We start from the raw sequence: 26,513 nt of genomic DNA, 5'->3' as shown, positions 1-26,513 counted from the left end.
CTGAATGAGATGACTCATCATGCCTGGGAAAAAAGATCCTGTGATTTCATTGTATTTTCATGCCATTAAGAAAATATTATACTTCAAGCAGATGAAGAACTGCAAAATTTGCAGACCCGTTATTACTGGATAGTGGTAGCAAGGAGAAGTGCATTACATTTGCATACAAATACATGAGTGTGTTTTAGGAACCAATTTTTGTTTCTTAAAAAAAAAAGGTATCCATTTAGAGGACAAAGCAGAGCTCTGGTATGCAGAAGACAAGCCTGGACACACAGTGTCTTCAATCCACTGCTTCCATGTCTGTGTCCCCTGTTTGCTCCGCAGACTCACCCTGGACAGATCTATCTGCTGGGTCATCTGCACATTCTGCAGCTTTTGGTGGACATTGAATGGGTACTGTCATATTCCCAAGAGAAAGAGATGTGTTTTGTGAGGGTGTTGGCACATTTTTGGGGGTTGCTGGCATGCTTTCAGTGGGTATTGGCATACTCCCAGTGGGTACAAGGACACTCTCAGGAGGCATTGGCACACTTTCTGTGGGTGTTAGCATCCTGCCTGGAAGTGAGGGTGTGCTTTTGGTGGGCTTTGACATGTTCTCAGTGGGTGCTGTCATACTATCAGTGGGTGCTGGTGTGTGTTCTGTGGGTGGTGGTGTGCTCGTGCTGGGCTGCTCACAGTTATTCCCAGGCTCTGAATGTGGAGTGGGAGGAGTGGGGGGTTGTGGCACCAGGATGGCATTATGTGTTCGAGTCTCACAGGTCTCTGGATTGCTGCTGTTGCTTGAGATGGACTCCTCTGCCTTGTGGGACACCCTGAAAGCTTCAGCCAGCTGCTTCAGCATCCTCTTGTCACTCTCAATGCTTGCCTGCTCAGAGGAGGAAGGGGTCATTTCAGTATCATCTTCTTCGTCTTCTTCTTCTAAGATGCCATTTCCATTCACCTCTTCTGGGAGCTGTGCTTGCTTTATTTTTTTGTACAATTCATTCCTTTCTTCCTGCAGAGCACGACAAAGGTTCTCTAGTCTCTGGATTTTCAGCATGAAGCACTCATATTCCTTGGACCTCATGGCTTTCTGTAGTCAAAGACATCAAGTAAAGGTACAGGTTCAGTTTGGATGCATGCAATTCATTAGTGGAATTGGCAATTAGAAAATTATTTGAGATCTAAGCAGCCCTCAGAGGATGTTGCCGGGTAGCTGGCTTTCACCAACTGCTCTTCAACAACTACGGTCTTTTGGACCAAAGCTTCAAGAGGAAATTCATCCCTGTAACTACAGGGTATTAACATTCTGGATGCATATTCAGATCAATTTCACTCAAATATATTTGCAGGAATACCTGATGGTGATCTGGAGAGATAGAAAAGCATAGTGGATGTCCATACCGATAAGCAATCAAAAGTCTACTTGGACTTTTGGTTGGTGTGGATGTGAATTTGGAGGAAAACAAGCTGCTTTATATTTTTTTTCTGTGAGAGCATCCTGAACTGGAACATTTTCTACACCCAGTGAGGAAACAAGAGATACAGAAATCCATAAAAATAAAAATAGCAATAGCACAGAGCTACAAAGCTAACCAGAAAGATCTGGTCCAAGTTCAGCATATGTTTGGGGCGAAACTTCAGGCAGCCTCTTATCTTCTTTGAATGAGTTCCAATGTGCTTATGAACTTCCTTTGCAATGCCCCTGGGACAGCGCACTTGAAAGTATGGTGAGACACAGTACTTGCTTTTGACTCTTAGAGTCTGACTACATAGGAAGTTAATGAAAGGCATGATTTTAAAGTTCATTAGCTAGAACACATTAATTCCCTGGGTGGATGCTCTTATACAGAAAGTAGCATGATGTGAGCTAATGCCAATTTGCTTCTATGGGAGAGCATTCAGAATCACCCATTTTTAGAGAACTTAAAATTCAGAGTTACATAATTCAGTTTATCATGGATGTAGTGGATGCCTGCACAATCTAAAAGCCCTACCAGCTGGGACTGTCTTTTTCTCTAAAGACATCTGATTATCAAGGTAGCTTGAAAGAAAGATCCCTAGATTCAAGAAGAAATTTTTCACTGACTTGTGGGATTTTCAGGTTCTCTCATCTCCTAGTTAAAGCTTTATGTGGGGAAAAAATGTATCTTGAGATGGGAAAGACTGCTTACCTCTTCAATCATGTCCAGTAATGCTCTGTTACAGTTCTCAAACCTGGATTTCCATGTAGCAGTATCCTTTTCCAACTTCTTCATTTTCTTTGTCATCTATAGAATCGGGAAGAAAAGCCGAATCACAACAGAAATTCCATGCTGAAGATGAAACTAGGGCAGCCACTTTATTCAAGTCTTTGGCCCTACTCATAACTCTGCTACCAGCAGCTGTGGTGTCTCTGCTAAGTAATAATTTATGTTAAGGGATGGATTTCATTTGAAGTAGCTGCTATATCACTTTCAGCCTCTAGTCTATAGTCCCAAAAGTAGGACCGGTTGATTGTAGCCAACTTCCAGCATACAAACTATCACAAAAACAAAAGGCAAAGAAATGGTGGAATCTGTTTGTCTCTTTACAAGACTACAGTGTTAGACTGCTGGGAAGTTAAAGACAGGCTCTTCTGAGCCCTCAAGACCAGGGAAGTTCCCCCCAGACTAGTTACGCCTCTATACTCCACAACAAACCACTAGCTAAATAGCACCATTTTTCCTGTTGGTTTTCTGCAGGCAGAACTCTCTGTGAAGAATTATTAGATGCTGCCTGAATCAGGGCATGAGGATCTTGAGCCTTGGTGGCAGAGCAGAACATTGTTTATTATGAAAGCACTTACAATAAGTATGTAGATGTGTTTGGTTTTTAACTCCCATTCATTACAGGAAATAAGAGCCCCAGTCTCTTGGACTGTTTCCACATGGTGTAAAGGGCTTGGTGGGCTTCAGCTCTGCCTACCCACTCTAGTGGAAAGATGTGTAACCTATGTCAAACTCTCTGTACCAACATCAGTCATCCAGAAGGTTCTGAGCACTCCTGGGAAAATGTCTGATAAATGTGACTCCAGACTCCCCCTCTGGTATGTCTTATGGATATGTACCCAACCACCATAATAGATTTTAGATAAAATATTTATTCTTCCAGGCATTTTCAGTTTTAGCTGAAATTGAGAGTTTTCTACTCTCCTTTCTGCTGTTAAGCTTGCAGAGCTGAAATCTAACCTGCTGTTGGTTGTGGTTGAGTGTGTCCTAAATCTTATTTGAATGTTGATGAAATTATTCTTCAAATGTGCAGAAATTGTCCCATCTCAGGTAGAATTATTAGAGTAAGAAATATCAAAATCTAAATGGAAAGTATCAATTAGAGAGTTCAGGCATGAGCTCCTACTCACTTTTTCCATCTCCTGTTTGAATGTGGCAAACACTTCATTGCTTTTGGCCAATGTTTTCTGAAATTCTTCAAACCTTTCAGAGTAGAGAGTGATCTGTATTAACATATAAAAAAAACCCCCAAAAACCTCAGTAATTTCAGAACATTCCAGATGGTGAACTTCTACTTTGGTAGAAGATAATAAAATAAGTACTGTGTTTAAAAGTGGAAATTAGCTTCTGTTTGGAGACCATGAAGCACAAACATCACGGAACAGAAACTCTATGCATTTTCTTATGGTTGCAAACTATTATGATTCCTCCATTGCAAGAAGATAAACTGAGTAAGAATAGAAAGAGCCAGGCAAATGATTTTAAAACGACCTGGGAGTTATGGATGCCCTATTTGCCTGAATGTTGCAGCTGTGGCATCCCTATACAGGGTGTCCAGAAGAAAAGTAATTCTGCAGATGTCATGACTTCTGAAAACATTTTCCTTGGTTTGATCCCTGGCCCATCTCCATGGGCAAGGACTAACCTGAGCTGGTCCAACCATTGATGCTGTGCAGGATCATTCATCCGTGCAGCCTGGCAACTCTCACCACAAGTGATGTGGTGGCTGAGGCAGGGTGGATGCAGAGCTGGGAGGGTCAAGAGCAACCTGCAGTATTCCAGTGTATGGGTGAAAGGTGACTGCCCTCATGTTTCACACCAGCAGGGGTCTGGATAAAGGATTATCTTGGATCTTTTCTTTAGTGTGGTGCCAGCCAACTCACCTTCTCCCCTGACACTACCGTGAAGTTACTGAGGAAAGGAAGATTTAGAAATTGTTGCTAATAGTGGGGTGGGTTTCATCCTGACTTTGAAATCAGGTACGGTTATATTACGTATCACGCTGGTTCAAGCCCCTTGCCACAGCCACAGGTGTAGGGTTCCAGCCAAGTAGAACCTGGGCTGTAAGAGCCTCGGAGGCTGAGAGGAGGGTACAGGCTGCAGCCCTTCCCCTTGGAGCTGGGTGAAGGTTAACCTGTGGTGCCAATGTCAGAGCTAGCTGACATGAAGCTTGCATGTCTGTATTTATACAAGGCTGTAGCCAGAGCCATGACCTATGCACAAACAAAACCTCAGAGGGATTTGTTTTAGCAGCCCAAGTTCTACATCCTAGGTGGGACACTGATAAGTGTATCAGTGGAACGTTGACATTTGGAAGAGACATCACAGCTCTAAGGAGAAATGCCTGAACATCCAAAAGCCAGGTGACAGAGCAGGGGTAGGAGTCAGAAAACTGAGGCTCCTAGCCCAGATCTGTTTTAAAATAGCTCACCTCAATTCTGTCTCTGCCCTCCCTTCCAATCGTTGCATATTTTTATATTGGGTCAAAAACATTTCAAGTTTGAACAGGGCAAGCTCTGACCTCAGCTGGGGCCCTAAGCAGCACCACAACACTAAGAATAGCTTCTGCAATTTGAACTGAATAATAAATGAATTTTTTCATAGTGGCTGGGAGATGCCGCTCACTAGGAGCATGCACTTGTGCTCTGAGGTCAGGGAGACAAGGACCCCCTTGCTGCATCCAGCAGGACTGTGTGGGCAGGGAGGGTGGGGGCAGCACTGCTGTGAGTGCAAGGCCTTGGGCAGTGGGGGCTTCTCAGCACTGCCATGCTGAGAGGATGCTACAAAGGGGACACTCCTTTGGCCTTATGTTCTTGGCTGCCATGGCTTAGTGGTTGCACTGTGCTGGCTACCAAAAAATTTCAGGTCTCGGCTGGCTTCTACCTTTTTATTTTGTTTCAATGCATGAAGCTAAAATAGTCTGTCTAAGCATCATGCCTGGGGAGAGTGTGCAGCATCCTAGGAAGCACTACCAGAATTTGGGTGTACCTCCTCAGCTGGTTCCAGATCCCTGTCACCATTTGGAGTGCTGGAATAGAATCATAGAACCATAGAATCATAGACTCATAGACTCATAGAATCATAGACTCAATCATAGAATCATAGAATCATAGAAAGACTTGTGTTAGAAGGAACCCCAAAGACCATCCCTGCCATAGGCAGGGACAACTTCCATTAGACCAGGTTGCTCAAAGTCCCATCCACCTGTCCTGGAACACTTTCAGAGATGGCACATAATATCTATTTATTGCTTTGTGGTTTTTGTATCAAGGAGCTCTTTATGCTCTTTCTGTTCTGCACTTGCACGATAGCATCTGGTCCATGAGGGAGGTCCTTTGGTGCTACCATACCAGAAATAATAAAATTTTTAAAAAATAATATGAATAATGTTATTTATCCCTGTAATTCCACATGAAGGCTGATATGTAAGTGACAGAGCTCTCACACTTGAGCAACTGCATGTTTCATTTCAGGAAGTGAATCATGTAATTTTTGTCTGCACAAGTCTGCAAGGGGCACAGGTATTCTCAATGCCTTTACAGGCTTGTCTGATTCATACTTTCTAAAAACACCTTTTCTGTTTCACAGGTTCTAGTTTTTATCAGTAGCTCCAGCTTCAATAAACTGGCTATGGAGGTCTGCCTGCATAAATATTTTTCTTCTGGTCGAACATAAAAGTAATTAAAACCACTCTGAGAAAATTTGGAGCAGGTTTGCAGTCAAGTTGGAGGCCTTTGAGGTTTGATTGTAGAACCTGTCAGACTATAGTCTGCAGCAGTTTATATGATGTTCTTTGGTGTGCCACCAGCTTGTCTCAGCCTCTAAGAAAACCACATGAAAAACTAAACCCCTCTTAACATGTTTCCAGGTTATCAGTGTAACACTGGCATTTCTTGATGGCTCAACAAGTAGTGATTAGACCATCTGCAAGGAAAAAGTTGGAAGAATTTCCCTGTATGATTAACTGCGAGCGAGGGCTAGGAGGGTGCTTCCTCATGGGTGAGGGGATTGGCAGCTGCAAGAGGGGCTGACAGTGTGACACCACCTCCTTCAAGGGGGGAACCTTTCTCACAGATGGGTCGCAGAATCTACATAATTGTTTCTTAAATTGAGAACAATCTACTGGTACTCTCTCTTCCTGATGTCATCTAGTGTTCTTACTCATGGATTCAAGGTCTCACTTGATTATTCAAGGTGATTACTGCATTGCTCCCAAAGTGTAGTATATTCTGCCTGTTTTTTGGTTTTACTGCCTTTCACTCCAGCTTGACTCCTGGTGTAATTTTGGTGAGTAATTTTATTTTATTGAAAGTTTCAAATTACAGTTGAGCACTGAAATCTTGGAGACCCCTCTCTATAAGCCCTTAATAGAATCCCTGTTAAAGTTAATGAAAATGCTGCCTTTGCACCCCAGCCCAGAAAAGCATATGGGCACAGCAGCTCCAGTTTGGTAAATTTCTTTCCTGATACGTATGTACTTTCAGTGCTTTGCTGTATTTGAAGCCTGCCTGAAGGGTAGCAATGGTGAATAATCAAGGCACACACATTGTTCTATGGCTGAGTACTGTAAGCACTCATAAAATCAGCACTGTAGAATGATTAGGGTCAGAAAGAAGGGACCTTTAAAGATCATGTAGTACAATCCTCCTGCCTTAGGCAGGGACACTTTCTATTGACCAGTTGCTTCAAACCCCAGCCAGCCAGTCTTGAACACTACCAGTAATGGGGCATCCACAACTTCTCTGGGCAACCTTTTCCAGTGTCTCACCATCTTCACAGCAAAGCATTTCTTCCTCATATGTAAAAGAAGTCTTTCCTCTTACACTTTAAAACTGTAACCCTTTGTCCTGTCACATGCCCTGGTAATAAAAAATCTCTCTCCATCTTTATAAACCTCTTTTAAATACCAAAAAAATTCCAAAAAAAAAGGCCTCTCCTCTCCTCTCCTCTCCTCTCCTCTCCTCTCCTCTCCTCTCCTCTCCTCTCCTCTCCTCTCCTCTCCTCTCCTCTCCTCTCCTCTCCTCTCCTCTCCTCTCCTCTCCTCTCCTCTCCTCTCCTCTCCTCTCCTCTCCTCTCCTCTCCTCTCCTCTCCTCTCCCCACATGTTGAGAGTATGATTTGCAGTGTGGGCATTACCTTACAGTTGGCTTGAAAATAACCTGCTTCCCTTGCAATAGTCTATGGGATGTAGAATGAGGCTAGAAGGAATACACAGAAAGTAGTTTGGATACTTTACCTGGGATGTGCCTCATGGGTTAAAAACTGGCACACAAAGGCACACCATGCAATCACCTCTCCTACATCACCTGTGCCTGTAGGACAGTCTCTTGCTCCTTTAACATTTTGGCCTGGAGCTTCCATTCTGCAGCCTGGTTCAGGAGCTGTGTTTTGGGCAGCAGAGAGAAAATTGTTAGGTCCGTAGATTATCAGTTGGAAATCCTCATCCTCCAGCTCCTCATGTTACTGTGACAGGGAGTGATCTAACTTCCAGGTGAATATAGTTAGAGCAGTTAGGCAAGGCAGACTATTTAGTGTTATCCTGAGACATGGGACCGGCTATTTTTGTTACAAAGGCATATTTGAATAGGAGTTCAAAACCTACTTGGAAATAAGTGTGCAGTGAGCTATAAAAAGTGTGGTATTTAACCACATCTTCACCAGACTTCTAGAGAATGGTTGTAATACTTTCTGGCACATTCATTTCAGCACAGCTCCAGCCAAATTCCTGCTCTCCAGTGAATAGCAAACTTCCTTTCACATTAATAACCATGAGTTAGCATGTGGGTACGGTCACAGCCAGACCTCCATCAAAAAAATCTGTGAGCTTTCAGAAAGCCAGGACATAGTAAATGTCATACATTTACTCCTGTCTCTTATCTTTGGGCTCTGTTTGCACTGACAAGTGGAAAATTCCAGCTCAGGGTGATAAATGCCTCAGGTTAAGTAGGCAGCCCAGGAGGAGCTTGACTGCAGTTTCTTTCCTGGCTTCTCCTGGGAAGGTGTGCTTGCCTACTCGAAGGTGGTTGGCGAAATCACATTCTGATGTGCAGGCTGCAGATAAAGCAGGTGGAGGATTGGACAAGGCTGAATGAATTGTAGGAATTAGTTGTGCAGAGACCTTTCCTAGCTACAGTTCTGAGTCAGCACATCCAAAGTACACAGTAATATTTTAGCAATTGGTTTAATCTGAAAGCAGGAAACGTTAACCAGAGTGTTAAAGAAATGTCCCTATCGTCTACCAAACATTTATAAAGTGTTTTATTAGTCAGGCCAAATATATTTTAGAAAAAGAATGCTAATGATAGCTTGAGAGATGAGACATAAATAAGTCATTTTACCACAGGATTTTGCTCTGTTGGATTAAATTGAACTTAAATTGTACTGTAAATTGTATTTAAAATAGCACAGCTGGGCTCTGAAAATATATTGAAAATTAAAAGGACTGTGTACATTAGTGGATCTTATACTGGAAGTGAAAGGTGAGTAGAAGCACATGCAGAAAATGTATTTGATCCCCAGTAAAAACTTTTATTCTAACCATTTTATTGGAAATAACGCTTGTAAACTATGCAAATACCTCCTGGTAAAAGAGCTGAGGACAAACCCTAAAATGCTGACTGCCTCCAGCTGTTTGTGGCACAGAGACTGTCTGAATTAGACTTGCTGCATATATAAACATATATATATATATATTAGCTCTAGAAAAATGTTTCTTCCATCAATTCGGCCTTTTGATTTGGTCCAACTGAATTTTTGCCATCTAAAGTTTCCTAGACAAGAATGTTTTACAGCTCAATTATGAAGAAATGACATGTTGCACTTGTTTTATACCTGCCTCTTAATATTTATTTTGAGAATTTAATTTGATGTTTGGTTCCATGGAGATAAATCACATCAGAACTTGTTGATTAAAATTTCAAATAAGTTGTGCCATGGCCAGTAAAAAGAGTTGCCAGTAAAATGAGCATCGGTTTGTGCATTTATTTTCTCAAAAGAGGGTATGCTTTACAGGTGCAAAAAAAAAAAAAAGGAAAATGTTTTTTAAAGTTTGGATGAAATATGGATTTTTAAGTTTCACCTTTCTTTGATATCTACTTTTTAAGAGTATTTCTTAGAATTTATGGGGTTTGAATGACTTAATGAAAAGTGCTTTGAAGGCCTTCAGAGCTACCCAGTCCTTAGCCAAGTCATTACTTCTAAGGACTGGACTATTGCTTTAATCCCAGCTAGGGTTGCCTCCATACCCAGTGTGACTGGAATAATGAAAAGGTCCCACCTCCTGCACTATATCTTTGGCCACAGCACAACAGATGGACAGAGAAGGCAAAGAAAAGCTGCTTCTTTTACCTCTTAATGAAATAGCTCTCTTATTAACCCACATAACTTGTGCAGTCAGTAAAAATCCAAGAGCTGATAAACTCTTCTATAATGGAAGCAAGCCGCAGAGAGGCTTGCTCAAATTAGCACACGTTCTTACACAGCCTGAGGTCATCTGCAAACACCGAGCTGGAAAAAAATGAATCAGAACTGATTCATTTATTAATAGACTATGAAGTGGTAACAAGGAGGCTGAAGTATCAAGAAATGAATAAATATTGCATGTGGTGTTTACAGAGCAGCACTTTAGTGAAGGGTGGTGATGCTGCACTTTATTATTAGAGCTATGATAGCTGCTGGAGGCCCAGACAGTCATGGGGCTGGCTTAATGAAAAATAAGCTTCTCTTTTTGCTGTCAGACTCTGTAAATTCCAATTATGTAGAAATCTGACCAATAACTTGCAGTCATGTACTTGAAAGCCACACGTTTTAAACTGCAATTAATTGCACATCAAATTTTGTATTACAAGTCTTTTATGGGAGAGAGGAAGTACAAGTAGTGCTGACCAGTTGTGGGATGGTGGTAAAATTGCATCCTTAGGTCAAGTTGTCCCTCTGTGGAAGCCACACGAACCATTGCTGCTTCAATAGGGAATTTCATTTTTGATGCATGTGTGGAGTGAACTGTGCAAGCAAGGGAATGACCTCCTTTTGAGGTCTACAGGCTCTGCAAGAGGGAACATCTCTCATTGTCTGAGGTAAAGAAGTTTTGCATAGGGGCAAAGATTCCCACATGGAAGAAATACATGGGAAGGCATCAAAGTGAGCCTTCAAAGTGTAATCAAATAGATAAAAGAATTCATTTAAGAACACTTGCAAAATCCTGCAGCAAAGGTCATGCACAGGAATGAGCAAATTCTGTGGAGAGAAAGGTTCTGAAAGCTCTTCTAACTTTGCACATTACTGAGCTGGAGAGAGTTACAGATGAGTAAGAGAACTCCATCAAAAGCACCTTGATTTCATACATACATGTATATATATTACTCCCACAGGCACTAGTACAATAGCTGGGTGGGTGGGACTGAGAGCACATCAATAGGGTGGAGGTGGAAGCCGAGTGTAGTCCAGCTCTCTGGGTGCTGGGCTACCTGTGATGAATCGTGACATACCTAATTAAGCCTTGACTCTTTGCATGGCTTTTGGCATTAATTTCTGCAGCTAAATCTACCTTGCTTGGAGGTGATGTTAGCTGTACATCACCAGCCTACCTCAAGGACAGGATTTTTAAGCATTCATTTGGACAATGAGAAAAATATTCTTTGTACGCTGTGCTTTGTACTGTTATACACCCGCTGTGTAAAGGTTTTGTAGCTTGGTTTCAAACCTGTTATTTCATACACACAGCAAAGCCCAAAAGAAAATCTTCCACTCCCAATTGTAAACAGCGATGACTTTCAGTGCTTTAAAAGAACGGAAAATACCAAGACTGTGCATACCAGTTCTGGATAATATACACAAAGGAGTTTTGACTAAAACAGGGAGAGTAACAGGTGACAAGCAGACCCAAAACTCATGTTCTGAGAGGTGCAGCATGAAATGTCACTGACACAAGGTGGTATATGCCAGTTTTCCACAGAGCCAATGCCTAGTCTTTTGCATCTTCTGGTATGAGGATTTTTTTCCCTCAGTATTTGAAATCTGGTACTCATTAGCAGAACTCCCAGTGACATCAATAAAGTAAATCCATATTTGTTTTGCCATTGTAAGTGATTTCTTGGACATCTGGAGTTTTCTGGAGTTTAAATCTGCCAAGAATCAAAGGTCATTAATGAAATTTTGGGGTTTGGCTTTATGTAGGTTTCAGAGTGAAAGGGAATAAGTCAGCTGGACTACAAATTGTCATGCAGTGATATGCAGATCTGCACAGAGAAGCCCCAGCTCCTTTTCACTTTCACTCTTTAGCTGGGAGTAAAGCTGAGCAGGAGTGGATGCTCCAGCTGCAAGATCAGTGCAGAGAAAGAGGATAAATGGACTTATGGGCTGTTTTTGGTAGCAGGTGTATTCTGTGTTTCCTTTGTGCTCCAACCACAAGCCTTAGAGCCACATATTTTCATCTATTTTGAGTATTTTAAGATACTCATTAGAGCCATGCTTGTGCTAATATATCTGTTTCCAGATATGGGGAAGGTATAAATGTCCTCTCTTTACAGAAATCCCTCATGCTGCTCCTGAGTTAGTTGGAGGACTGGTGAAAACTAAAGCTTTCCTCCAGCTGATGAGAGCCTGTCACTCCCTCTGAGAGCTGCTGCCTCCACTGAGAGGAGGGACCACATGCCTGTGTTGAACTCCGATCCTTTGTAAGTATGAGGGCTGCTGTGAAAATACCAGGCAGTCTGAGAAAACTAATTTTAGTCTGATTGAGTCACAGAATGTGTGAGACTACAGATGGAGGAGTGTCCTCATCCCATGCCAGCTGTGCCTGCAGAGGACATCCCTCCTGGACCTCTTTTCCCTGACCCCCTGCTAGAGATCCTCCCTCCTCCAGAAAGGGAGGAAGAGCAGACAAAGCTGCTAAATGGACCTGGACTCTGCCTGCCTGCCTGAAAGAGGCACTGGCAAACCAGTATAGGGAGGGAAACAGAGAAGGGGAGGCTTTGTAAGAGCAAGTGGCTCCTGTGGATTCCTCCACTGGCAAGAGTGGATCCATGGCAGGATGCCTGGGGAGCCTTGGAACCTGTGGGAATAGCAGCCTTCAGTCATTTCACTTCAGTCCCACATTCTTGGTGTCCTCTCTGATGGTTTAGATGTGTGCATGCATTGCCTGGGGAGATGGAGTATCAAACACCAGCGACAATTGAAAACCAGTGGCATCACCTGACCCAACATCACGATGCACCAACTGCACAGTAACAGTGAGTTGGCTGAAGCAGTCTGGGCTCTAACCCTCTGCTCTGCAGCATACTCCTAAAACTGTAAATGCCAATGAAAGCAGCCTTTCAGAAGTTGCTCCTTTGCATGGAGCATTGGTGGTAGCTATAAAAACTTCTCTGCTACCCTACCCCCGACTGGACCTGAATATATTAGTGAAATAGCATGCAGGGCTTGTTTTGGCCTAAAGCTAGATAAAATACAAATTAGAAGGATAGGTACATATTCCTTTTCTTTCTGATGTCGCTCCTCAGCTTCCTTCATCATTTCCTGAGACTGTTCCAACTTGGCATCCACCAGTTTCTGTTGAAGTTCTCTGTGCTTAAATATTTTATCAAGGTGCTGTAAAAAAAAAAAAAAATCTGCTGAATGTGCAGGTTTAATTATCTACATAGACCTTCATGCTCATACATGTACAGCTATTTACTGGAAGACTTAAAAGACAAAATCATTGCAAAACAAGAAGACACTCAATCTATTGCAATTACTAAAGAAATTACAGCTCTGATAAGAACAAACTGTGCCAGAATTAGCATGGGAAGGGAAACTGGTGTACATTATCGATTTTGATTTATTGTAAGAAAAAGCCAAGAAAGCCTTAGCATCTTTGCCAGTTCTATGGTCTACATATGAAGTCTAATTTGGTATGACTAAAGATCAAATAATTGCTCATCAATAATAAATATGCTGGGGACACACTTTTTTTTTTAGCTGTTAAATGGCCAGTGGATCTAAGCCACAGTATGGATGATGGCGTAGATACATTGCACCTGCAGTGCTTGGGAGCACATGCACAGCCCATGACATCCTCTGTGTAAATACAAGCCCAGTACATTCCCTTCAGTCTGGCCACTCCTGCACAACAGAGGGCTTGGATGACAGGACATGAGTAGGGATCTGGAGATAATACCGAACAAACCAGAGGCCTCCTCTAGCCTGTAAAATATCTGCCTCCACGGTGACTTTTAGGAGATGGGTGTTGCTGATAGTCTTCTTCACTCTTAATGTACTTAGATAAAATGCACAGGAGCAATTATTCTGAGTGTCTCTCTCTGGTTTATATTTTCTTCTCAAAGACACCACAAGAGAGGAGTGTACATTTCCTTCATTTAGTATAGGACTTCATACATGATTCAACAGATTTGGGAAAGCAGGTATTGTATCAGTCATTCCAGATTGTAAAGACAGATAACTTATGTTTTATTCAGTACAATAACATTGTCTGATTGCACTGAGGCTCACAGTAAATGTATTTAGAAACTATAAAAAGACCCATTGTGTTATTTATTGACGTTTGCCATAAACTAAAATAAAAAAGGTAGTTTGGGATTTTACTGGAGGATTTTTTTCTGGTGTCAAAATTTTCTGGCCAATTCTGATGTTTACAGAAAGAATAATTTCCCATCTGTCTACTATCTGCTAGATCACAGTGAGCCTGCCAAAAAAAAAAAATCTATTTCAATTCAAAGGGTCTCCTTTATCTGTTATCCTAATTTTCTACTTTTGGGAAAGCGTCAAATAGTTAACATCAGAGCCCTTCTCAGCAACTTGCTTCCGGAGGGAACAAAATGTATTTGCTGTCACTTGCAGAACAGGCTGTCTAAAGAAATGGGAGCTGGGATGTACTCAGTGGGAGCTTAGCTGGAAGGAGGAAAGGGATGCCGGGGGAGGTGCCCAGGGATTTGGGGGAGGTGTGACGGGGTTGGGGCAGCTCAGCAGAGATCTGGCACGTCTCGCTGCTCGGGTGCCTCAGCCCTCTCCCTGCAGCGGCACGGCTGCCACGGGCAGGGCGCTGTCCCACGCAATTCCATAGCCGCAGAGACCGGAGGGCTCGCTGCAGGCACAGCGCTGTGTGACACCGAGGGCGATGGTGGGGCTACCCTGGCAGACACCCCAGTGGTGGCCAGGCTGCTGGCAGTGCTTCCTGCTTCCCCGGGACAGCCAGGGCACCGCTCACCTCTTCCCGCAGCTCATACTGGTCTATGATGCTCTTCAGCTTCTCCGCCAGCTCCGTGTTCTCCTGGCAGAGCTTCATGTTCCTCTCACTTTGCTGCTCGATCTGAGCCTGGATTTCACTCAGTGTGCCCTGGAAGTGGTTAGTTATTTCTTTCCTCTTCTCATCTTCCTCCCGTGCCCGCTGGATTGTTTCCTCCTGTTGATAAATGGGAGAGAACACAGTAAGTGAGAGGCATAATAAGCAGCTCCAGAAAAATACTGTTTCAGAGTTGCATAAGGCTTCCCTTTGAAGGATTATACGTGTTTGCATTCCTCTTTGGAGATTTTCTTGCTTTCATCTGCTCCAGCATTAGGCGTGAGTCTAAATTTACAGAGCAAATTACACAGTGGCCTTGAAAAAATTAAGGAACTAAGAATTTGCATTTATAAAGGTAGATGTAGAGCAGAGCTTCAGGTCAAAGCAAGCCTGAAGGAGAGAACATACATACATATTTTGATTCACAATACTGCACCACAGCTTTTGCTTCAGAAAAAGATATTTAGTGGAAGCAGTCAAAAGCTCTTTTATCAAAATTCTCTTTGACTGAATTAAAAAAATCACCTTTTACAATGCCCCGTTTTAGCAAGGAAACTTCATATCAACTTCAAGGGCTTTGGGATTTAAATTTTTAAAAGAAATCCATCACTTGCTGAAGAATCCCTTCCAATTCCTCAATTTTATTTCCCTAACTTTTTAACTGACATGAACATTTGCATTAATTTACTAGCTAGTGAATTCAAGGAATGCTTGCAAGCTGTTTCCTACAGTATCAAAGCAAACATTCAGATTCAAACTTTTTCCCTATTGAAGTTCTGTTTTAGATCTGTTCATGTAAAAAACAATGCAGAAAGAATCTGGATTAATTGCTTTGGATCCAGAAGTACAGGCTATTTTTATTCCTTCCTCATTTTCTTCCAGGGCAGTCTGTCCTTCTGGGGAACGTAATCCTGATACAGAATGGCTAGGACCATATCTGCTGTAGTTACAAATCATGCCAGGACCATGGGTAAAACTCACTCCACAGCATGCAAATGGCATTCTCCAATAAAGTTTCAACTAGCAGAGTAATTTGCATTAAAATCTCTGGTAGCACTGCATATGGATATTTTCTATATATATATTCGAATAAAGCCTTAGCTGACTCTAATAAGGTATAATTTGTATCATGAATGTGACATAGCAGGTGTTGATTCAGGCCCTGCTCAGGAAGTAAGGTGAATACCAAATGACCCAGTTTCTGCTTAGCATGCACAAAGCAAGCCTGATCTAGGACAGCTGCTGTTCAAGGTAGGGCATGTTTGTCCTTTTGCAGTCCGGGGAGTGATAGGGATGACAACACCTTGGATGATGGGAGGAAAGCAGTGGACCCATTAATAACACCCTGGTGCACAGAAATCACCACGGAGCCCTGCCGTGCTCTGCAGTTCACACAAGAACCTGTGTGTGTACTCACAAACAGAGAAATACAAAATGTGAACACAGAAGGGCTCTCCCTCCCAAGAGGAAGGAAGAATTTCATGTGGAGCTGGGCAAATGACTTGGGGGTTGGGTCCTGGTTCAGCACCAGGTGTGGAAATTGGACACACAGAAAATTTGCAGCAAGATAAAAGAGAAGCTCTCCTTTTTTTTTTCTCAGTTAGTGAGAATGTTTTTGAAACATTTTGCTTTACCAGCAATCGAGCTGTTTGTAGGTATTTTTTGTTTAAATCCTTTTAGCAGAAGAATGCTCTTCCAAAGTAGAGTTAAAAATGCTGCTCAGAAGGTGTTTTAAATCTACAGTTTCAGCATTCCCAAAAGGAAACATTTAATTTTCTTTTGAAAGGGCATGTTTACAACATCATCCTTTTTATTTTTATTTGAAACTTTTTCCAAATTTGACTTGAATTCCTAGGTAGTTTCAATTAAGTCAGAATTCCATTTTATCTCTAAGATACACAGTTTAAAAAACTCCTCATGCCTCTTAGTTCTTCATAACATAGGTGCAGCCCTGAGCAGGCAGAAGGGCGACCCGGTGCTTCACTTCCAGAAGTCAGAGTGAGAAATTGAACTTGCATGTCTGAAGTCCTCTTTCTATGGCTTCAAAACATCCTTCCTCGAAAACATTTTATTCTTATAACACAGGTAGCATTGTAACATGTCACTACTGTGATTTAAAGCTCTCCAGAGTAATAAGTTAATATAAATATATAAAACAAAAAAGGTGGATTGTGCACATGTCACACCAAACAGTTCTGTTACAAGGTGAAATGAGACATCCTGAGACTAGTAATCATGCAAATGTAAAAAACCCAGCCATATGCATATGTGTTACTCAGAAGATCTTATTTCCTGTTCTTCTGAGGTAGAAAAATGGTATAATACAGAGCACAGAGACAATACAAAGACTCGTGTGTAAAGATACTGAGCCAGCAAGCATTTATTTGGAGGGTGTGGGATATCTCTGTATGCGTTCTTCTTTGGAGAAAAATATACTTGAGAAGGGTATTTTCCTGGAGAGCTCCTCAGAGGCCCTCACTTGTTAAATCCTTGAGATCCCAGGCACAGATTAAGGGTGGGTGGGAGTGAGGGGAACTGGCTGGGCAGAAGGACAACAGTGTGGCTACAGCACCGAGAGACCAGCCATAAACAATTGTTCTCTTTTCTCTGCCCTTTGGGAACCTCTGCACTTCATGTTTACCCTTTCAAACATATGTTCTTGTCATAGTGCAATATTGTCTTTGCTCTCATGTTTTGCTGCCAAGAATGTAAGAATGCATTGAATAAAACCTTGTTAAAATTAAGACAGGATATTTTGCAGTTTGCGATTTAGCACAGGAATGAGAAATCATTTGCGAACAGAAGAGTGTGATTGATTCTGGAATTGTTTTCATGCCTCTCTGGGGCAGCTCCAGAAGACTATTGGTCTGCTGAAGCCTTATCAGCCAAGATGATATGAGTGAGGAATCCTTTTTTCAATGAATTGTGCTTTTCATTCCCAGGCACCGCGGTCTGAGCCAGTTTGGAGCTGAGCCCATAACTGAAGCTGTTGACTTTTGTGACATTTGTCTGAAAGTCACTGCTTAATGCCTGGTGGCAGGAAGGACCAGGGACCTGAGATGTCCATGTCTCTACAGGGTGCTAAGTAGGTACCAAACTGTCAGATAACTGGCAGAACATGAACTCCATGCAGAGAAATGAATTGCTGTTGCTCTTAGCAGAGCAGCTCTCTATTGCAGTGGGAACACATTCCTCTATTTCACGAACCTTTATTCTGCTTTTCTTGGAGGGAGAATTAAACATCTGTGTAACTGCAAGGAAATAATCAGAATAGCTGGACTACACATAAGTGAGAATTTGAGGCTGGTATCCAATACTAACCAGATATTTTTCTTCTCTGATCTGCCCTGTGTATTTTCAATGCAGTTCTGCATTGCATATTCATCACCACTTGGCTGCACGGATCTGCAGTTAATGGGAATTCCACACACGAGATGAGTGAAGATGACATTTACATGACGTGATGTGCATATAATGTACCACATGGTAAATCAGAGGAGGTTTCTGTTCTGGGCAGGCCAGGTTTCTCCTTTGCTATTGAAATGACACAATCTCCTAGTTTCTGTTTTCCACATTTTGAAACATAATCAGAACTGCTAATCCCAAGCACTAAAATATTATGAATCTATCCTGCCAAAACCAAAGTAAAAATATATAAGCATAAAATTTTAAAAATAACATTTTATGGATTTTCTGGTTTTGGGCCCTCTCAGTACACTAATAAGTGAAAGAAAATCACACTCAAATAAATAGAACATGAGTCTATGGGCATTCACAGATTTCCAGGAGCTAAAGCATAAAGACAAATATTTAAAGAACTAGGCTAGAATTCTTAGAGAGACAAAACTGGATAAAGATAATGAATGCCTCTGTTTATTACTTTATTTCTCATGTGTTCTGCAAGTATATTTTAACTGTTTTATTTAATTTTGGAGTTTTTTTCTACACTGATAGCACGGGAACCAGAGGAAAGATACTATTCTGGGCTTCTTGAAAAGTCTCCAAATTCTTAGAAAGAAGTGATGAATATTTGAACACTTTTTCCTAATACCAGATCACCTCAGGTATCTTCCCTGGCTCACCTGGCAAAGATGCAGGATAAAAATAAGAACTGAATCTGAAACTTATAGATTTATTTAGAGAACCTAATCACAAAATAAAACAATCCAACAGGCAACAAGATGTTGGAAAGAAACTTTCATAATTGTAAAGATGAAATGTGTAAGGAAGTATTTATATACAAAGAGAATGCAAAAATCATACTCTCTAGTAGTAAGATTAATAAGGATAAAGTAGCTGGGAAACTATGTGAGGAAATTAATCAAAATTTGTTCCAAATATATTTTCCAAATAGAATTAGTTTTTCTAAATGCATCAGTCTTCGCTGATTTGTTCCACTGATATGATTTGCTTAGGAATGTCAGTTAAGGCTATGCAAAACACTGTACACTGTATCTTTAATTCACCTTAAAACTGGCCTGTATTTCTTTTGAAAGATTTTACCCACACATGGCCTGGTAAATCCCTGTAGATCAATATTGAGGAATAGCTCATGTCTAACACAAATGACAGGAACAAATTTAATTTACACTACCAGTTCTGCATGAGCTGAGCACACTGTAACTGAGCACAGAGAGACTTGCTTCTGGCTTTCCTATCTGTTAAACTGCTTTTATCCTTCTACTAGGGGACAGTTTGAGTGCATGTGTGACTGTTCCCTCTCCCAGCTGTATTCTTACAAGCACACAATGAAAGTCAGAGCAAGACCCTGAAGGCCCACTCCTTAGCCAGTGGAAATGAATGAAAATGCATTACCAGTAATAGAGGTTATATTAGGTTGAATTATTGCTGCTGACAATTCCTATGTGTGATTCTATACATAACTATATCCCCATAAAGAAAGGGTTTGAATAGATCAAACCAGAGGCCCTTTGTATACTAATACCAACACCATCACTCAGAGAAAAAAGGATGATCACAGCAGAAATATTCTTCTTGAACATACTTTTTTTCCAAGGAGCATAATCATATTATAAATTTCACATTTAAATGGCATGATGCACCAAGCAATTGGCAGACATGATGTATGGATCCCAGCCTTCTGACACTCCTGAAAATTCTCTCTTTTAACTGATCCTTGTAATCCAAACAACTTCCACAAATAACGTTGGCATTCTTCCTGTCTTGAGGTTTGGCGTCTTGAGGCCAATGTCCCGATTGGCTGACCCTCACAAACCACTTGAAAAAGTCCAAGTGCTCGAGTTACATGAGAACACCCACCAGCCTCTTGTGAGTCCACTGGAGCCAAGCTGCTGTTCCTGTGGCTCTGTCCATGCCACGTGCATTTGCATCTGCACTCTGAGGGACCTGGTCTGTTTGCACCCCTGCTCTTCTCTGCATTGAGCTCCCTAATAATGCAAGGAGGGCTTAGAGCTAGTGTGGGCAAACCCAGTGTCCAAAAGTGCTGGGATTTTCCAAATGAGAAATAAAGGGGTTTTGGTGTAAATGGACCTCAATATTAGAGCGTATGCACAATTATATATTGCATGTGCAAATGCAAAACTCTTTTTGATTTGGTACTAGAGGGAGATGGGAAGGGGTCAACACCATCTTTCCCCCCACTGCTGGACACTGTGCTAAGGCTACCACTCACCTTGAGGTTCTTGTTGTGCCTCTGGAGCTCTCTGCACAGGCTCTCAAGCTTGCTGCGGGCGAGGATGGCTCGGCTGTGCTCGCTCTGCAGCTGGTCCTTCTCCTTGGTGATCTGGGCCTGTCTCTTCTGTAGATACTTCAGCTTTTTCTGCTCAGCACGATGTTCTTCAAGCTGGGCAAAACGGGGATTAAAACAGGAAAACATTGATTTAAATGAAACAAAGAGGTATAGCAAATAAAATGAACTCTTTTGGTTTGGAGAATGTCTTCACACTTTCGTAACCCCTCAAGAAATCTCTTGCATTTACCAGCACTAATGTGAGAGGAGAGAGGAACCTGGAGATTCCCAAGCCTTCTTGTTGCAACAGTCCTAAATGTGCTGTACCTTGGGTGGGTGAACATGATTTTTAACATTCTTGTCACACCATTTTAGCTCTTCCTTCTTTGGTTTGTATTTCTTTGAAGGACATCTGTGAAGTTTTAATTTTTGTTTCAACATTTGGAACTAGAGCAGTCGGTAGTGCTTTATGTGGTGAGATTTCTCCAGATCATGAGGTGATAGAGTAGTTGCTAATTCTATTTTACAGTTTCCTGAAAAAGAAGCAGTTCCCTAAATATTCAGGAACCTGCTGGAAAAAACAACAGAAGTGCTGGAGACCAGGAATATTGTTCATGTGGGGGCTTTGTTGCTGATGAAGGAGAATTCTCTTCAGAGAAGAATTTCCCAAAATGACACGTGGCACCTCCTCTTGCTCCTCTGGCTCACAGGACCATGTGAGAGCATCTGTCAGTTGTGTTTTTGGAGGTCCTATCATCAGTGGGGGTGGATCACAGTGAATCAAACCTCTTTTGGGCTCTTTGTCTCTATATAATTCCTGGAGGAAACACAGACAGACCCTGATGTTCCCCTGGGAGCCTGCTGTTCTGTGGGTGCATAGCTCCTGCCTTCCCTAGAAGGCTGGTAGGGAGCAGGGTGTATTTGGGGAGGGCAAAGAGGACTAGCAACAAAACTGCTAATGATAATCCCTGCACAGCCTGGCCATTTCTTTTGACATGTGCCTATCACTGGATATTTGGGAAAAAAAAATCCTGGTATGGTAAATTAACACCCTAACAGGTCAAAGGAGCCTTTCACCCCTGAAGCTTTTAATGATGTAATCTCTTGATCCAACACACAGTAACCCTCCTCTCAGCATCACTGGTGTGATTGCAAGGAATTTCTGAAGTCCAGATGTTTTCTGATTGAGAAGCAGTAGCACAGGAGCTTAAACATACGAACCTTAATAATAACTGTTGCTGTTAAGACTACATTACCTAACAATATGCTACCTCTTGTACTAATTAACCCCAGTATGACTGGGAAAGTCTGTGAGCACTGGGGAATGATGTGCAGCCCAAACAAGACAGTCAAGAGCAGCATACTTTCAACATACTTTCAACAACACTTTCATCTGTTTTCTGCAGATGTTCAGTAATTTTTGCTTACAGTAGAGAGCTCTGTGTATTATTAATCAAATCACAGCTAAGTTTACCACAAAACAATGCTCTCACCAGCTTAGGCTATATTTACAGTTTATGTCCAACTTTTAACATGTGCATTGTCTATTTTTCTCCTATTGATCACAATATGGGCTTTTGCATCTAATCAAGCTGCACTAGCTGAAATAATCTTTTGTAGAAAAGAAATTTCTTTTCTGTAATTAAGGGTGAGATCTTTTTCTCCGTCATAAACTTGTTTTTGTCCCCTTCTCCTTTCCTCTGAAAAACATAAAGAGTGGTTTTTTGCCTCACATTTTGCATGCACAGCCTGTGCTGAGTGGATAATGATTTATCCAAATTTTGTGATTCACTCAAACTGTGCTTGATATAGGGGGCTCAGAATAAAGTTTGTCTTAATCATGACATGAGAAGTCTTCCAAGCATTTTTTATGCTTTTTTCCCCATTAATATTACTTGCACTAGAAACTTACATCTCAAAGTTCTCAATAATATCTAAGACATGGTGTTTTGTAATGAAGAAGGCAATTCACTGGTAAATAGGAATGCCGAAAGGGTCCCTAATGATTTTTTTTTTAAGAATAATTAGTGAAATAGAAGCTAAAAGTAACTGCAAATAGAAGGGATTTTGATTTTTGAAAGCTGACCTAGACAAACAGTCGATTTAGGAAAAAAAGTTTTATCTTGATCCTACTGCAATGGGAGACAATGACAGAGCTCATATTTATTTATTAGCATATTGTTCTTGCGCCCAGCACTTGTGAGACTTGCAGGACCTCTGAAAATAATGCAGCTATAAACAATTCTGCAACAGCTGCTTGCAAACGAAAGCTGTCATAAACCACAGTCTGCTTTACTGACCCAACACACCGGATTGAGTGAATGAAATGTTCTCTGTTGGCAAGTAGCATGGCAGAGCTTGTGCCCAGATAGCTGTGCCATCCTGCTTCCCCATCCCTGCTGGCATGGCTCCTACCTTCACCAGCCCGTGCTCCAGCCCACTGTGTACCCACAGTCATACAGACTGTGCCAGGGTGGGGGCTGGCAGGGAAATAACATTGCTGGGTGGCCTCTTCAGCTACAGCCAGCCCCAACACTGCTTGAAGCAGGGGAAGCCACTGCCAGAACCCAGCTCCATCTGTGACATGGCTACACCTTCCCCTCAGCTGTGCTGCAACAAGTGCTGGTGTCACCACATGGCTCACTAGTGCAGGGAGCTGATCTGGCTGGAGAACAAACCATCAAAAGCAAGACGTGATCTGAAGTGTGTGATGGGGATGGACAAGAGGGAGCAGGGAGAGAGGTCACAGCTACAGCCAGCTGCTGACAAGCCATTAATCACCTCAGCCACTCCGAGTGAGCAGGGTAAGGCTGTCTCCAACAAGGTTTTTGCTGTATTTACTGAGTGATTTATTTTAGCTACATTGCACAGTATGTCAGAAAAAAAGGGTTCAGTAGTTTTGTTTTAGCACCTTTCTCCTGCATGGGCTACTGGCAATATGGCCCCTGTGTTATACAGTGCTGCAATGCCATTTGAATGCAGTGGAGAGCACTTTATAGAGGAAGAAGAACTATTTCTGTTAATCTGTGAGCATGAAGTCCCTTTAAGCATGAGATAAACTATGAACAGTCTGAGCCAAATTCATGAAATCAGAGGATTTTTAATGAAAAATGGGAAAGCTAAATTTCACTTCACATTATGATGAGACATGGACACATCTGTGCAGGAAACCAATTACCAAGTCAGTGTTCTGCTTCACACTTTTTTCAGCACTCCGTAAAGTGTAAAAGGCTGCAGCCTTGTCATTTGTAAGATTTCCACAGCTTATGGTCATTCAATCCTTTGACTACAAAGAAAAAAATCCCTTAATCTGAAAATAACCCATTTTAAGTGGGGAAAGAACAGTCAGGTAGGTAGCATTGTCACAGGGGTGACATTATGGTGGCAGGGGCTTAGAGTCTTCATTTCATTGTTCTGTGGCTTCTCTTATGATTAGTCTCAGTTGTCTGTTATCTGATTCATAATATAGGAAGTTTTATACTGAGTCCTGTATTATTTTCGTTTTGATAAAATCACCAATATATTAATTTAAAGCAATACCCACAACAGAAGCATGCAAAGCTCCTTGCAGGAGGTAAAGGAAGTAGCCTAGACACCAGTCTCCAGTGTGAGTCAGTTTGGTAGATTTGGCTTTAAGTACAAATATTCTGCCTTATCAACTTTTTGACCCAAATCTTGTTTTCCTCACTTTTTATTTTTTCTCTCTTTTTTTTTTTTTTACCCATAATTTTCTGACCATGACAATTGTATTGGTATTCACTTACCAGGACAGACACTACCAGTACGTGAGGTTTGACCATGCTGCATGTCATGTATTTTTTATACCTCCTTGTATAGGCAGTTTGTACAGAAAGAGCCAACATTGTACTCACCAGCTCAGCATACTTCTTAAACAACAGGTCCAGCTTCTCTTCTGGAGTATTCATCTTATTCAAACTTTGCATCAGTAGGGTGGCTTCTTTTCCTTAGAAAAAGAGGAAGCAGAGATTTGATGCTAGAGGTAGTTTGTAATTGATGTACTGTTACGAAATAGGTTGTTTGATGCATGGGTCTGTAAAAATGCAGGGTGAAATGAGGCATTTTGGAAGGAAAGGTATATTTTTTTGCTATACATTTCTGGATTTTTATTTGCCCCATAAGAACAAACATGCTAGGAATTTCCTCCATTTCTGACCTCAGAATGTGCTTTTTTTCTAACAAAAGCATTGTCTGTGAAATGCTTTTGTCCCATGTAGTCTGATTTTCATTCGATGTTTTTGCAACATGATTTGGTCAGACACATGGCACATTTGACTGAAATAGGACAGAAAGGGCCTAGAACCTGAAGTTCAGGAGCAGATCTCTTTGCAAGTGAAAGTGGATCAAATCTGGTGTGCTCAGCTCCTTTGCTGATCAACCCACATAAGACATCAAGAATATTAAGTCAGATATAGAGACTGTGGTGTGGAAGTAAACAGAGAGTGGTAGGTGCTGCCAGCCAGGTCTGGGCTACGTGATACTCATGTATATCAGTTCCCTGACTTGGTGAAGAAAGCTTGTGTATCAGAGATACACAAGGTACTCTGGGCGTGCAGAGTAAATCACTGAACAGCCATTTAGGTATTGTTTCTCCTCTGATACCTCTAGGTTTTCATTTCAGCCCCAGGTATGAGCTGGAGCTTCAACATTGCTTGTTCATCAAATATAAAATATTCCTGACATCCCTGGAGGTAAGGGTGCCTGTGGTCCCAGGGGCTTGGACAAATACTCCTCTTTCCTGAGGCTGTGAGTCAAAATTTGTTTTCTGCTTTGGGCTGGACATTTTCTTCTTCACGTCTAGTGCAGTCCAGGAGTACTGTCTCTGAAGAAAATCCTTTATTCACATTAAATCTCTTTATAGCATCAGCATAAAGAAGTGGAAGTGAGCTAAAATCAAATCCTGGTGCCAGCTGTCAAAAGGGCAGATGGAGAACTGTGTGTTGGTAGGGTTTACATTGAGCTTGCTGAGGTACAAGCACCAAAGCCAAGGCAATAGAAACTGAGGAATTTTCTTCTGGACATTTGAGTAATTTTTGAGGAAAATAATCCATTCTGTGTCCCATGCTTAGATCTTTGTCTGTAAGAATGTTCTGTAGTGGTTTCTTTTCTTAGGTTTAGTCTTCATTTAGGTTTGGGTTCTCATGCAAAGGAGAGGCTTGAAGATTGGCTAGAGTTAAATGTAGGAAGGGAAATAATTTACATCTATATTAGATTGGAATGTAACTACATTGCTCTCTAGTGGCTGCCCGGCAGAAAGTACACCTATACAAAAGCTTGCTGAGACTTCTTTCTAGCTCTGCTGACAGCCCGGCCAGGGCTGAGGTGTTAGAGAAAAAACGTATTGGCTTGTTTAATGTATATTAAATGATGAGTCCAGGAGTTTGGTAAATGAAAAATAACCTGGGCATGACAGTAAATTTATTCTGCAGGTCCCCATGCCACATAGTAGCACCATTATTACTATTGTGACCAGTGAATAATCATACCTGAGGAGACAGGAGAAGAAAACATTCACTAAGGCACAAACGAGAGGCTATGTTTTCCTTTATCTAAGTGACTTTGTGCAGGGTGTCGCTGGGCTGACAGCTTTGGCTAACAAATGTGGGCAGCCCAGCAGGACATCACTGTTGCGTGATACAACTTTTTTTTTTTTAAATGAACTAATATCTGATATAGCCTACATGTTGGGTAGTGCCAAAAGTAATTATCAGTTATAGAAAAGTTGTAATGGTCACTGTAATTTTTAGTGGTAGCTGGAGGTCCCTATCATCCACACCAGAAACTTAACATGGTAGAGCGCAAGGACAGGGAGTTCTTACTAGTGTTTGCAGAGGGACTGTATAAATATGTAAATACTTGCCTAGTCCCTTCAGGATTTTCTTCTCCAGCTTCTGCTCCTTGTTGCCGCTGGGCTCCTTTGCTTTGGAAGCATGCCCAGGAGCCAGCTTCTCTTTCTCACTCTCTTCATTTCCATCTTCATACTCTGCATCATCCAAGCTGCCTGGCTCTCCCTTCTCAGGCCTGTCGGTCCCTGTAGCAGTGCTTTCCTTCTCCATCAGGCTCGTGGCAGACCCGTAGGTTTTAATGATGTCCTCCAGCTGCCGGCTCAACTCCTCTGAGATGTCACACACGGCTGCTTCGGGCCAGGTGCTTGGCTGCTCTGTGGGGGCTGGAGCAGGGGATGGCGGGCCAGGGGCAGGATTGTCCCCACTCTGCCCCTGGATGTCCTGCCCAAGTGAGCTGGAAGACTGGTCATTCTCCATACTTGGTGCAGCACC

At 41.9% G+C, this 26,513-nt stretch overlaps 1 protein-coding gene across 1 annotated transcript; it reads right to left on the bottom strand.

Annotated features, from left to right (window-relative positions):
• Positions 1-283: 283 nt before the first annotated feature.
• Positions 284-26,498, bottom strand: TXLNB (taxilin beta). Its single transcript, XM_062488907.1, has 9 exons — positions 26,096-26,498; positions 24,090-24,181; positions 20,161-20,331; positions 14,433-14,627; positions 12,698-12,817; positions 7,537-7,611; positions 3,362-3,454; positions 2,157-2,252; positions 284-1,075 (listed from the first exon to the last, which is right to left on the bottom strand). The coding sequence occupies exons 1-9, from the start codon at positions 26,496-26,498 to the stop codon at positions 284-286; spliced, it is 2,037 nt and encodes a 678-aa protein (XP_062344891.1).
• Between the last annotated feature and the right edge of the window lie 15 nt (positions 26,499-26,513).

This window comes from Cinclus cinclus, chromosome 3 (genome assembly GCF_963662255.1).
Source record: "Cinclus cinclus chromosome 3, bCinCin1.1, whole genome shotgun sequence".
In the NCBI taxonomy this organism is placed as follows: Eukaryota; Metazoa; Chordata; class Aves; order Passeriformes; family Cinclidae; genus Cinclus; species Cinclus cinclus.
Note: the sequence above shows the minus strand (reverse complement) of the source record. Positions and strands in the feature narration are given on the sequence as shown.

What these genes read in the sequence shown, in the direction of transcription:
- TXLNB (XM_062488907.1), bottom strand. Translation starts at nt 26,498, where the DNA reads ATGGAGAATGACCAGTCTTCCAGCTCACTTGGGCAGGACATCCAGGGG. An exon ending in GAAAATCCTGAAGGGACTAG is followed by an intron (nt 24,182 to 26,095) that starts GCAAGTATTTAC and finishes TCTTTTTCTAAG; the next exon opens with GAAAAGAAGCCACCCTACTG. An exon ending in AGACTGTCCTACAGGCACAG is followed by an intron (nt 3,455 to 7,536) that starts GTGATGTAGGAG and finishes ATGTTAATACAG; the next exon opens with ATCACTCTCTACTCTGAAAG.